Source organism: Orycteropus afer, unplaced genomic scaffold, assembly GCF_000298275.1.
Source record: "Orycteropus afer afer isolate SDZICR_OR568_19922 unplaced genomic scaffold, OryAfe1.0 scaffold00118, whole genome shotgun sequence".
Lineage (NCBI taxonomy): Eukaryota > Metazoa > Chordata > Mammalia > Tubulidentata > Orycteropodidae > Orycteropus > Orycteropus afer.
The window spans coordinates 6,933,793-6,946,542 of NW_006921705.1; the positions used below are offsets into that span (position 1 = coordinate 6,933,793).

General features: G+C 34.2%; 1 protein-coding gene across 1 annotated transcript in view; it reads left to right on the plus strand.

Moving 5' to 3' along the window:
* Positions 1-12,750, plus strand: part of PTEN (phosphatase and tensin homolog) — a 96,251-nt gene that overhangs the window by 80,036 nt on the left and 3,465 nt on the right. The window contains exons 8-9 of the mRNA XM_042781417.1: positions 2,157-2,323; positions 5,112-5,336. Of these exons, the coding sequence (XP_042637351.1) occupies positions 2,157-2,323; positions 5,112-5,336 (392 nt within the window). The remainder of the gene's footprint in view (positions 1-2,156; positions 2,324-5,111; positions 5,337-12,750) is intronic.

A 12,750-nucleotide genomic window follows, 5' to 3' on the forward strand; every position in this document is an offset into this window, starting at 1 on the left:
TGTTGTGTTTTCATTCTCATTTGATTCAAGGAATTTTTGAATTTCAATTTTGATTTCTTCTCTTACCCAGTCTTTCTCAAGGAGGGTGTTCTTTTCTATATATTTTTATTGAAACATTTTTAGCTTAGTTTTTTTTTTTTTTTTTTTAGGGGGGAGATTCCAGGGACTACTTTGTAATTGGCTTATGAATTGTTCATCTAAAATTTTTGAAGATGTATTTTTTAGATGTAGTTTAATTAAAATTTTTACTTATACTCTCAGTTTGTTTGTTAAGTTCCTAAAATCAAGATTTTGAGTTAGTATAGTTTGGATTAATAAGATTACAAGGCATTTTCATCTTGGTTAATTTTATTACAGCTTTGAAATCATACTTGTTTACTTGCTTCTTCAAACTATACTTCCCAGTAAAATAAAATCTTATGAAATCGTTCATTATTCTTTGAATCTATAGTTGAGGAAGAGAAATTTATTGACAGATCATTAGTTTAATTTTTCCCCTTTATGGGATGGCTTTTTCTCATGCTAGGTGTCTCAAATGTATGTTAGAATAATTGTACATGTTTTTATCAAATGTACTTGTTATGTGTTTGCTGATACTGCTCTAGGAGTGTTAGTGGTATAATGGTTAAACACTTGGCTGATAACCAAAAAGATCGACAGTTTAAACCCACCAACTGCTCCCTGGGAGAAAGATGTGGCAGTCTGCTTCCATAAAGATTTACAGCCTTGGAAACTCTGTGGGGGAGTTCTGCTCTGTCCTTGTAGGGTCACTGTGAGTTGGAATTGACTCCAGAGCAATGAGTTGGGTTTGGTGTTTGATGCTACTTTAAATGTTATAGAGGTAAGTTGGGAGGCATCTGTTACAGTGGAAATTTCGTTTAGCTTGGTTTAGCTTTTTGATTTGTTCTCAGTTGTTGGTCACATTGATAAGAACATGAAACTTAATTTCCTCTTTAAGCATAATGACCCCTTGTGCTACTGAGAATTTTATGTGTGTGTGTGTGTGTGTGTGTATTTATATATTTCTCATACACTTTATTCCATTTAGTGTTTCTATTTCTTGATGGTCTTGGTATGTTTTATTCAGGAACCACTTTTTATCTCTAAGGTTAATCACTTTACTTCTAATGAACTCTTGTTTTTGAACTCCTCAGTGTACTACAAATAAATTATACTTGGTCACATTATTTAGGTAACTTAAACTTTTTAAAGTTCTAGATCTTAACATTCATAAGTCTTTAAACTAATTTATATCTTGGCATATAACGACAACAACAACGATGTTATTATTAGGTATAAATGTATTTATGAGTAGATTTTAAAACTAATACATACAGTCCTTTGCTTTATATATATCACTTTTTAGTTGAATTGCTAATATTTAGTCATGATGAATTTTGAGAGGTGGTATTTTACCGATTATTTTTAAGCAGGTATTGGCCAAAGCCCAGATAGTTGTTAGTGGGATGTCCCCAGAGGTGCCTCAGGAGAAAGGTCTGAGGATGTACTTCTGACAACCAGCCGTTGAGGTCCTGTGGAGCACAGCTCTGCCCCAACACGTGCGGGGTCGCTTTGATTTTAGAATTGATACCATGGCAGCTGGTTTCATCTTCTAGAAATATTTTAGGTTTGTTTTTATGGGATTTATTGTAACTTTGTTATAGGCTGTACTTCTGTGGACATACAATGATTTGTATTTTGTGATTTTTGTTGTCGTTGTAGAAGCTTTAAAATACTGTAGCAATATCTGTTTAAAAAATTATTTTTTATGTAGTTCATAAATGTTCCAGGAAACTATTTTATCATTTTAATGCTTAATTTATATTAGGGTTTTTAGCATCATTTTAATGTTAAAGTATGGCTGCTACTGTACTGATAAAAGTCTAATCTTGGAAATTACTTGTATTTATGAAGTAGGAATTGATTTTCAAACCAGTAACAGTGCTTTGTTTTGAAGGTTCAAACTAGAGAAAACCTTGAATTGATTATATTTTTTGACCTAGTATATATCCATTTATTAGTTTTAGATCAGGATTATAGATGCAAAATTACTATTTTGTGTATATTGCCAGTATTGATCATTAGTTTTTAATCGTTTGACAACACTCAAAGACAATTTCCTGTGAAATGATACTAGTGTATATTTAACCATGCAGATCCTCAGTTTGTGGTCTGCCAGCTAAAGGTGAAGATATATTCCTCCAATTCAGGACCCACACGTCGGGAAGACAAGTTCATGTATTTTGAATTCCCTCAGCCATTGCCTGTGTGTGGTGACATCAAAGTAGAGTTCTTCCACAAACAGAACAAGATGCTAAAAAAGGTTTGCATTTTACTTTTATTTTAAAAAATATCCCAAATTGTCATATGCTGAAGATTACCCTCAGATATTTTGCTTGAAGTCATTGATTAGGGTAAGGAGAGATTAAAAGATTTATTTTTTTGGCTGACAACTAATGAATTACAGTTTTCTATTAGCTCTGCAGATGCTTTGCATACGATAGCGTTGATGAAATGTTACCCTGATAAATAATTCTGTTAGAAGAAAGAGGCCACATGGCATTATAATTTGAAATGAATTTTCTTTAACTTGAGTTATACAAAGAAATTGTGTAAAAATATTAATATAGCTTACAAACCCAGTGCAGTCAGTTATAATCCTTTTAGAGAGGATGCTTAATTAACCTAGAAACAGCAAGCATGGAACCATACATTTAAAAATAATATCTACAGGTAGAAATAAAATCTGCTCTTAATCTTATGTAATGATACAAACCACCTTTTTCCCCTGTTTTGATTCAGTGTATCTTGAGACAGGGTTATTTTGTAGTTAGCGTTCCTCACATTTACTGAATATTTAATTTTTTAGCTAGTAGAGAATTAGATACTAAGAGGAAATGATAACTAATAGGAGAATGTGGTATGCAGGCAGTCCCCTGATCTGTCCGCTTTATGGATAACTCTTACTTGCCCTTTAATATTGCATAATTTGTCCTCACTTGAAATGATTGAATCAGCCCCTATTCCCAGACAGATGCTTCATTACAGTCACCTTCATTTGCTACACATGCAGCTTTTACATCATTGGAAAGGCTTCAAGTCTTTTCTTGCACTAAAAGCAGTCCACCTAGTGACCCTTTAGAGCATAGTAGGGCTGCCTCATAGGGTTTCCAAGACTTTAACTCTTTATGGAAGCAGACTGCCTCATCGTTCTGCTGTGGGGGTGGTAGGTGGGTTCAAACCACTAACCTTTTGATTAGCAGCTGAATACCTTAACCACTGCGCCACCAGAGCTCCTTTCTGACTTAACTACAGATTTTTAAAGACACAGTTAGGAACCAATCTTGTTCTAACCTGGGGAGTACCTGTATGTAAATGTGCAGGTTTAGAAAATAAGTGAAGTTTGCATCTTACTGGGTTATATTTAGAGAGTAGAAGAGCTCATTTTAAAGCAAAGTATCTTAGTTTATGATATTAAATGTGAACATTTAACAGGAACCTAAGGGTAAAATTTTTAGATAGAAATGAAAAAAACACTAGCTGTGTGTGTTGATACTGCCTTGTTAAACATACTAGATTGTTAGCATATTACCAATCTTGAGTTTAGACATTCTTAGTAGTAGACTCAATACAGATTACTTGGCTTTTTACTTTTCCTTTTGTAAGAAAATAAGAAGCTTCATTTACTACAAAAATTTTAAACTCTGCTTTTATTTATGAGAAAAAATATGATTTCTTTTATCCAGAATCCAGGGAGCTAGAAAAATCACAGAATATTTTCACAGAAACTCATTTCCTACCTTTTCTATGTCATTAAATGTTAAATCTATATCTTAATAACCTTAGAAAGTAATTTTTTGAAGATCTAGTAATTTTTTGAGTGCTAGCAAATATTAAAATTAAGATAAGTAAAAAGTTTTTTTTCTTCACTTGTTATATAAGATTTACAAGATTTTATATTTTTTACTCATAAAAATAGGGACTTGCATTTCTATTTATCTGTACCTCTAGGAGTATATTAATTTTTATCATTTATTCTTATCATCTGTACATTATATTAACAAACATAAAATTCACACATTAGATTAAATATTTCTAATATATTTATATATCTTGGATTATTTTATTACAGCTTGGAATTTGATGTGGTTTCCTCTGCCTGTAAATAAATACTTGCTATGATTTAAACAAACACAAGTTTTAGTATAATCAGTAGACATTTTTAGAAATTTAAACATTATCTTATTTTCTTTTGACTCTGTTATGTATATAGTTACTAACTTAATAACTTACCTAAAATAGTTAAAATTAACTTTTTTTTTCCCAAGACTTGTCACATATGAGATTGCCTTGCTAGAAATTGAAGATCCTTAAATCTTTAAGGATCTAATAATCTTTTTCAGAAAAAATTATAATATTTATTATAGTTTATCTTCAAGTTTTATTTGTCCAAGTGATGTGACAAAACTATATATTATTAATTGTCAAATAATTCATACAGATAGAAATTTCAGTAATTATAAAAAGAGAAAATTTATGTTGGTCCAGAAAGATTTGAAATGAACTTCTGTTGTAGGTCTTGATTATGAAGGCCTCGTATTACTAGTAAGAAATGATTTGTGAAGGTACTTTAGAACATTTTCAGAATAAGTACTTCCCCTGTGTTTTATGATGAAAATTTTCAGACATACAGTGTCGTATGAGAAACTGTGGAGGCCTGTGTGTGTGTGTATTGCTGTAGAAGTAAAAAGGTATTGGCAGCACTTTCATCAGAAAGTTGTACTGACTTCCAAAAACTTTTGTTAATGTCTTGGAATAACTTATTGAAACACACACACATAAACTAAAACATATTTTAAGCTAAGAAAGAAATATTTTACTTAAGGTTTTGAGACAGCTTAAGTTCTTAAATTATCTTAGAACTTTTGGGGTAACATTTTTAGTTTAAGATTGGAATAAAAGAGAAATGATAAGTGAATGAAAATGTAGTAGATAACCTACCATTTGCCAGTTATTAGTCTGTGTGTTTACCTTTATTCATAATATTAAATGAGAAATCATTTCTTTTGTTGACTTCTTAGGTGTTAATTGCTTTTTTTTTTATATCCTAGGACAAAATGTTTCACTTTTGGGTAAATACTTTCTTCATACCAGGACCAGAGGAAACCTCAGAAAAAGTAGAAAATGGAAGTCTATGTGATCAAGAAATTGATAGTATATGCAGTATAGAGCGTGCAGATAATGACAAGGAGTATCTAGTACTTACTTTAACAAAAAATGATCTTGACAAGGCAAATAAAGACAAAGCTAACCGATACTTTTCTCCAAATTTTAAGGTCAGTTAAAAACATTTTGGGGAGTTGGCAGTGGTTGTGCATGTATATGTATTTTATTCTATGTCTGTTGCTGTGGTCAGACCTAGTTAATTTACAAATACAGATTTCATAGAACCTACAGAAGCAAATAATAGATAACGTACTATTTAGAAGCAATGCTTATATAACAGTAACCTGAATGTTTCTAATGAAATGCCAGGATGTACATAGAATCAAAAAAGCTACATCTTTTTACTTTATTCTTTGTTGTTGTTTGGTGAAATCTGGGAATGGAGTGGGGGAGGATTAGTGAATGAGATGTGAAGTAGGAATGGAGGAAGACAAGTAGAAGGGAATTTCATCATTTGGGAATGATTCATATGGAATGCTTTCACTCTAGCCCCCCTTTAATTCATTCATATATATTTTTTTTTGGATTTTACATAAGTGGCCATTATTTGGTTAAATAAGTCTCCTTCTAGTTCCTAATTTATTGAGTGTTTTTTTTTTTTTTTTAATCATGAGTGGATTTTGAATTTTATCAAATATTGTCTGTATCTATTGATAAAATCATCTAGTGCTTCTTATTTAGTCTGACAATATGCTGAATTACGTTAATTGCTTTTTTGTTTTTAAATAATACTGTGTTTTTTTGGTGAAAGCTTACATTGCACTTTAGGTTTTCATGAAACAATTTCTACACAAGTTGTTCAGTGTACATTAATTGGTGTTTGAATATTGAACTGGCCTGAAATTTCTGGAATCAACCCCCAGTAGTATTAAAATACTATCCTTTTTATATATTCAATTTGTTAATATTCTGTAAGGATTTTTCCCATCTGTGTTAATGAGATACTGGTATTAGTTTGTTTTCTTTTAACATCTTTGCCTGGTTTTAGCATCAGGATAATATTGGTCTCATAAAATGTGTAGGGTAGTGTTCTCTCTTCTGTTTTCAGAAAGAGATTGTATAGAATTAGTATTCTGTTTCAATTAAATGTTTGATAGAATTCTTGGGTGAAATAATGTGATGGAAAATTTTTTTCAATACATTTTGTTGAAATACAATTTATGTACAGTGCAATACACAAAACTAAAGTGACATGGGTCAATGCACTCCCCTCACCCCAGTATTCCCTCCCTTGCCCACCCACCTTTGGTAATCAACAAAAGAAAGTTTCCTTCCATATATCAATCTTTCCTTGACTTTTTACAATAATGAACTAATACTGTATTTGTCTTTCTGCAATCGACTTACTTCACTCAGTGCAGTGTTCTTCAAGTTCATCCATGTTATATGGTGTTTTGCAGATTCTACATTATTCTTTAGTGTTGCGTAGTATTCCATTGTGTGTATGTACCATAGTTTGGTTGTCCATTCTTCTGCTGATGGGCACGTAGGGTGTTTCCACCTTTTTGTTATTGCTAATAGTGCTGCGATGAACATGGGTATACATATATCTGTTCTTTTCCTGCCTCTTACTTACTTAGGGATATATACCAAGTAATGGGATTGCTGGGTCAAATGGTATTTCATAATTCCAGCTTTTTAAGGAATTGTCATACTCTTTTCCACAGTGGTTTTATCATTTGACAGTCCCACCAGCAGTGTATGAGAATCCTAATCTCTCCACATCCTTGCCAGCATTTGTTACTTTCTGTGTTGTTCAACTTTTCCATTAGTACTGGAGTGAGATGGCATGCCGTTGTTGTTTGGATTTGCTTCTCTCTGATGGCTAATGATTATGAGCATTTCTTCATGCATTTGCTGGCTGACTGAATATCCTCTTTGGTGAAGTGTCTATTCATGTCTTCTGCCCATTTTTTAATTGGATTGTTAATCTTTTTGTTGCTGAGGTGTTAAAGTTTTCTATAAATTTTAGAGATAAGTCCCTTTCAGATATGTAATTATCAACATGTATGAATTTTTGCTGTTATTTTATTATGTGCTGCTTTGTGATACTTATTTTTTTGTTCCATGTAATTTTCTGTGCTGAGCTCGTTTTGTTTATGAATTGTGTTACCACTTCCTATGTTGCTGTTGTTTTAGTATTTGCTAAGTATTTGTGCTGGTCCTCTTTTTTATTTTGATGTGAAATTTATCATTTTTCTTTGAGGTTACCCTGTGATTTATAGTTTTCTTTTTCCCCAAGTTTAGAACAGTCTGTTCTGTCTTGTAGTTGTCTTGACTTCCCTAATAGTTTTTTCCCTCTTTTTGGTTTGTAGTTGTCCTCATTTGTGAATTGATGTCTTTGTTTCTCTGTTTACAATCTTGTAGGCTTATTTACTTAGGATACTTCCATAACTGGGTTGGTTTCTGGATTATGCCATCATGTGTGTTAATGGTCGTTTGTTGTTTGCTGTTGTTGGTTCTCTGTCCAAATGATTCCCTTTAGGATGTCTTGTAAGGTTGGTCTGGTTTTAACAAATTCCCCTACTTTCTGCTTATCTGGAAGTGTCCTAATATCACCATCATATTTGTGGGACAGTTTTGCTGAGTACATAATTCTTGGTTGGAAATTTTTCTCTTTCAGGGTTTTATATATACCATCCCATTGCCTTCTCACTTGCATGGTTTCTGCCGAGAAATCCGAGCTTAGACTTATTGGTTGCCCCTTGTAGGTAACTTCGTTTTTTCCCATGCTGCTTTCAGGATTCTTTGTCTTTGGTTTTGATGAGTTTGGTGATGATGTGTCTTGGTGATTTTCTTTTGGAGTCTATCCTGTTTGGATTTGTTGGGCTTCTGGAATGGATATATTCTCATCTTTCGTCATACCAGGAAAATTCTCTTCCAACAAATCTTCAACAATTTTCTCTGTGGTTTTATTTGTCTCTTTCTGTTCTGGAATTCTGATTACACATAGGTTATGCCTTTTGATGGTATCCCACATGAACCATAGGCTTTCTTCATGTTGTTTTGATCTTTTTTTTCTGAGTGATCCCCTTTCCAAAGAAGTATTGAGGTATATGTCTTCAATCTCACTAATTCACTCAACTACAAATTCAATTTTTTAATAATCTATTAGAATAATCTCTTTTTCCTTAAGTTTTTATAATTTGTGTCTTTAAGGATTTGGTTTTTTTCATGTAAGTTATCAAATATATAGCCATATATATATAGATTTGTTTGTGGTATTTCTCTCTCTTATTATTTTAATGTGTGTGAGGTCAATAGTGATGTTCCCTATTTCATTTCTGATATTGATAATGTAATTTCATTTCTGATACGGGTATTCTTTCTTCTGTCTTTATTCTTGGTTAGAGGTTTTTCAGTTTTGGTCTATTCAGAGAATCAGATTTTATGTCATTCATTTTTTTTGTTTTTGTTTTTCTGTTCAGTTTTATTGATATCTGCTCTAATGTAGGGTTAATTTTCTCTTCTTTCTTTTGCTTCTTAAGGCAGTAAACCAGAAATTCCAAACTCATTGCCATCGAGTCAGATTCGGCTCCTAGCAACCCCTCCTCGGGTTTCTGAGGCGGTATCACTGTGGAAGTAGATTGCCTCATCTTCCTTCCAAGGAGTGGCTGGTGGGTTTGAACTGTCAGCCTTCTGGTTAGCAGTCAGATGCCTTAGGCAATATGCCACCAGAGCCTGGGTTATTGATTTACTTTCTTAGTTTCTGATGTAAGAATTTACTTCTATAAAATTTCCCTTTATAATGCTCTAGCTGCACTCTCAAATTTTCTTATGTTGTATTTTTGTTTAAATTTCAACTTAGTTCAAAATATTTTTAAAGTTCCCTTGAGATTTCCTCTTTAAGACATGGACTATTTAAAATCTTTTTAAAATCATAATATTTTACTGTGTTTTTGGTGAAAGTTTACACAGAAAATTAGGTTCCTGTTTAATAATTTCTACACATATTACTCAGTGATCCTGGTTACATTTTTCACAATGTGTCATCACTTTCATTCGTTCTGTTCTGGTTGTACTATTTCCAGTACTTTAGTTTTCCTGACCTCCTTTACCTTCTCATCTTTGCTTTAGAGCCGTTTTTGACCGTTTGATTCATACAGATGATTTTTTTTAAAGGGTAATCGTTACTTACAGGTGATATTCTTTATTTTATGAGCCAATCTGTATTTAGCTAGAAAGGTGACCTCAAGGGATAATTTTGGTTTAAATTTTAAAGAGTATCTCAGGGAGATATTTTTAGGGAGTCTCCTAGTTGCAACCGGTTCAGTGATTTTGGACTTTTTAAGAATTTGAGTTCTGTTCCACATTTTCCTCTTGTTCTTTCAGGATCTGTCTATTGTGGTCCTGATCAGATCATTTGGTAGTGGTAGCTAGACACCACCTAATTCTTTTGGTAGATGGAGGCAGTGGTTCATACAGATTATTAGTTGTATATACTACTTTTCTTCTCCAAATTTTTAGGCTTCTTTCTCTCCCCTTTGTTCCAGACAAGAAAGACCAATAGTTGTATCTTAGATGGCTGTACACAAACTTTTAAAGACCCCAGCCAGACACTACTCACCACATTGCCCTTAGAGTAATCTTAAAAATAGATTTGATTGTGTGTTACTCTTGTTTACAGTTTGTAAAGACCTTGTGTGTGGGTTTTTTTTTTTTTTTTTAAAAAAAACCTTGACCTACAAGGATCTATGTAATTTAATACAGGCTGACTTCTTACATTGACTCCAGCCAGCCACATTCTTTCCCCACTCCTTGCACTCTAGACATACTGGTAGGAGTATGTCTTCAATATGGTTGGCTCAAGTCTTCGCAGTTCTCTGCTTTGCCCTGTACCTCTCTACGCTTAGCTTTTCCCCTGGCCTACATGCAGCTGTCTTTCTCATATTTCCACTCTTAGCTTTAGTCTCACTTGCTCTGAAAGTCCTTTTCTGATCATCCTACCCTTTTATTCCTTTTAAAAACTGTTTCCTCCTAATATGTCTTGGAGTTATTTAGTTTATTTCATTTTGTGTGTGTGTGTGTGTGTGTGTATGTGACACATTGTTTAGATATACACAAGAATTCTTCAGGTTGATGATATGTCTGGCAATCTAATTCTAGAAAAATCAACTATTGAAAACCCTGTGGAGCACAGTTCTGCTGTGGCACACATGGTGTTGCCATGAATTGGAATAGATTCGATGGTAGCTGGTAGTAATAATAAAATAAAAAAAGAAACGGAGACTATTTCATTATTTAAATGAAAGTCTTATTACATGCATTTAGATTTGGATATCTTTCTTTTTCTTGTCTAATTGCTGTGGTTAGGACATTGTGGAATAGCAGTGATGAGATTGATCATCCTCATCTTCTTCCTGATTTTAAAGTGAAAGCAAGCTTTCAGTCTTTCTCCATTGAGTGTCATTGGCTGTGGATTTTTCATAAATGCTGTTTTTTATATTGAGGAATTTCCCTTCTATTTCTCCTTTGTTGAGTGTTTTTGTCATGAAATGGTGTTGAATTTTGTCAAATGACTTTTCTGTGTCAATTGAGATGATCATGTGGTTCTTTTCCTTTTTGTTCTGCTAATATAGTTGTGGTAGTTAAGTTTGTGTGTCAATTTGGCTGGGCCTGGTTGAGTAGCTGGGCAGCTGGATTAGTATTCCCCGTGATGAGACTTAATACTCCATGGTGGAATCTACTCTGAACATCTGAGTAGCTGCCTTAGGGATGTGGTCTCCTTCCTGTATATAAGGAGAAGCCTTGTGGAACGGTCTCTAGCTTATGGCACACTTCAATGCTGCATGTTGCTGTGTCATTGTTCAGCAGCCTGCCATGCTCTGCCGACCCTGGGACCTTCAGTGGACTTGAATTAATGGCCTGCCTTGTGGTTTGGTAATGTCAGGACTGTTCCTTTTTTACTGTCAACCTTAGGGTTGTCAGCCTCAGCAGCCAGCAGCTATCTGAATGAAGAAAACCCTCCAGCTTCAGTGGGCTGGGAGCAGGAAGTAGAGCTGAAGCCCAAGGTTGAGGGGCTTTCACCCAGCCCCTAGAGCCTGGCACTTTGAACTCGGACAGAAAACCTCCAAACTGTAAGAGAATAAACTCCTGTTTGTTCAAGCCATCCCATTTGTGGTATATTCCTGTCAGAGCGGCACTAGATAACCAGAGCAGTAGTATATTACAATGATTGATTTTCTAGTGTTGAACCACCCTTGGATTCCTTTCATTAACTTTTAAAATGACTTTCCCTACTTTTATTTTTTTCTGTTCTAATACTATAATAGGTTTTATATTTTTATTACAAATAAAAACTTTCAATTATTGTTAAGCAAATGTAATGTCATATAGTGCTAAGTACTATGGAAAGAATAGCAGAAATGAGGTAATTTTTTTATAACTACTTTTGAAACTGGGATGTTTAGAGATGGTCTTTCTAAGTAGGTGACACTGAAGTGGAGGCCTAAGTGAAGTAAGTAAGCTACGCTATACAAACACCTGGGAAAGAAGGAACAACAGATACAAAAGTCCTGAGACAGAAATGAGCTTGATATATTTCAGGAGCAATAAGAAGTCATCATACCTATAGCAGAGTGATCGAGAGGACCAATCCAAGTGTGAAGTAGAGGCTTTTTAGCAGAGGAAAGATGTTACCTGAATTTTGTTTTTAACAGATCAGTTTTTCCACTCCTTTATATAGACTGGTGAGGAAATAAGGAAGAAGGTACAAAAATGGAGGCTGTGAGATCAGTTAAAAGAGTTACAGTGCTTCAGTTCAAGTGAGAGATGGTGGTGACTGGGATTAGAGTAATGCCACTGAGTGGTAGTGCGAAAGTGTCACATTAACTATGTTTGGTATTTTGAAGTTAGAGCTGAAAGATTTGCTGATGGAGTGGATATTGAATGCAAGAGAAAGAGCAGAATTGATAATGATTCTTATATAATAAGGTGGGAATTATAGATGTTCAGTGAAACTTGTGAGAGCCTGAACTCAGTGAGACTGCCTTGTTTTTCCAGGTCTTAAAAGTTTTCCACCTTTGACAGGGTACGGTCTTACCATTTTTTTATTGCTCATTTTAGTGGAAAATATTTGCGTTTTCCTTCTCTAACAGGTTTCTGCCTTACACAGTTTCTGGCTTTTGCAGGTTTTACTGTAGTAAAAGGAGCAAGGGGTTTGAAGTTAGATTTGATTTAAATTCCACATCCTCTACTTACTAGACATGTGGTCTTTAGCAAGATAACTAACCTTTCTGAGTCTTAGATTGCTCTTCTTTAAAATGGACATTTCTACTTTGTCCTACCTTGTTTTTTTTCATTTGTTTCTTTTTTAATTCCCCCTACATATATGGGGAGCTCTGGTGGTGTAGGAGCTCTGGTAGCATAGTGCCTAAGGCACTTGCCTGCTAACCAGACGGCTGGCGGTTCAAACCCACCAGCCACTCCTCGGAAGAAAGGTTGGGCAGTCCTACTTCTGTAGTGATACTGCCTCGGAAACCCAAGGAGGGGTCGCTATGAGTCGGGGCCGACTTGATGGCACAT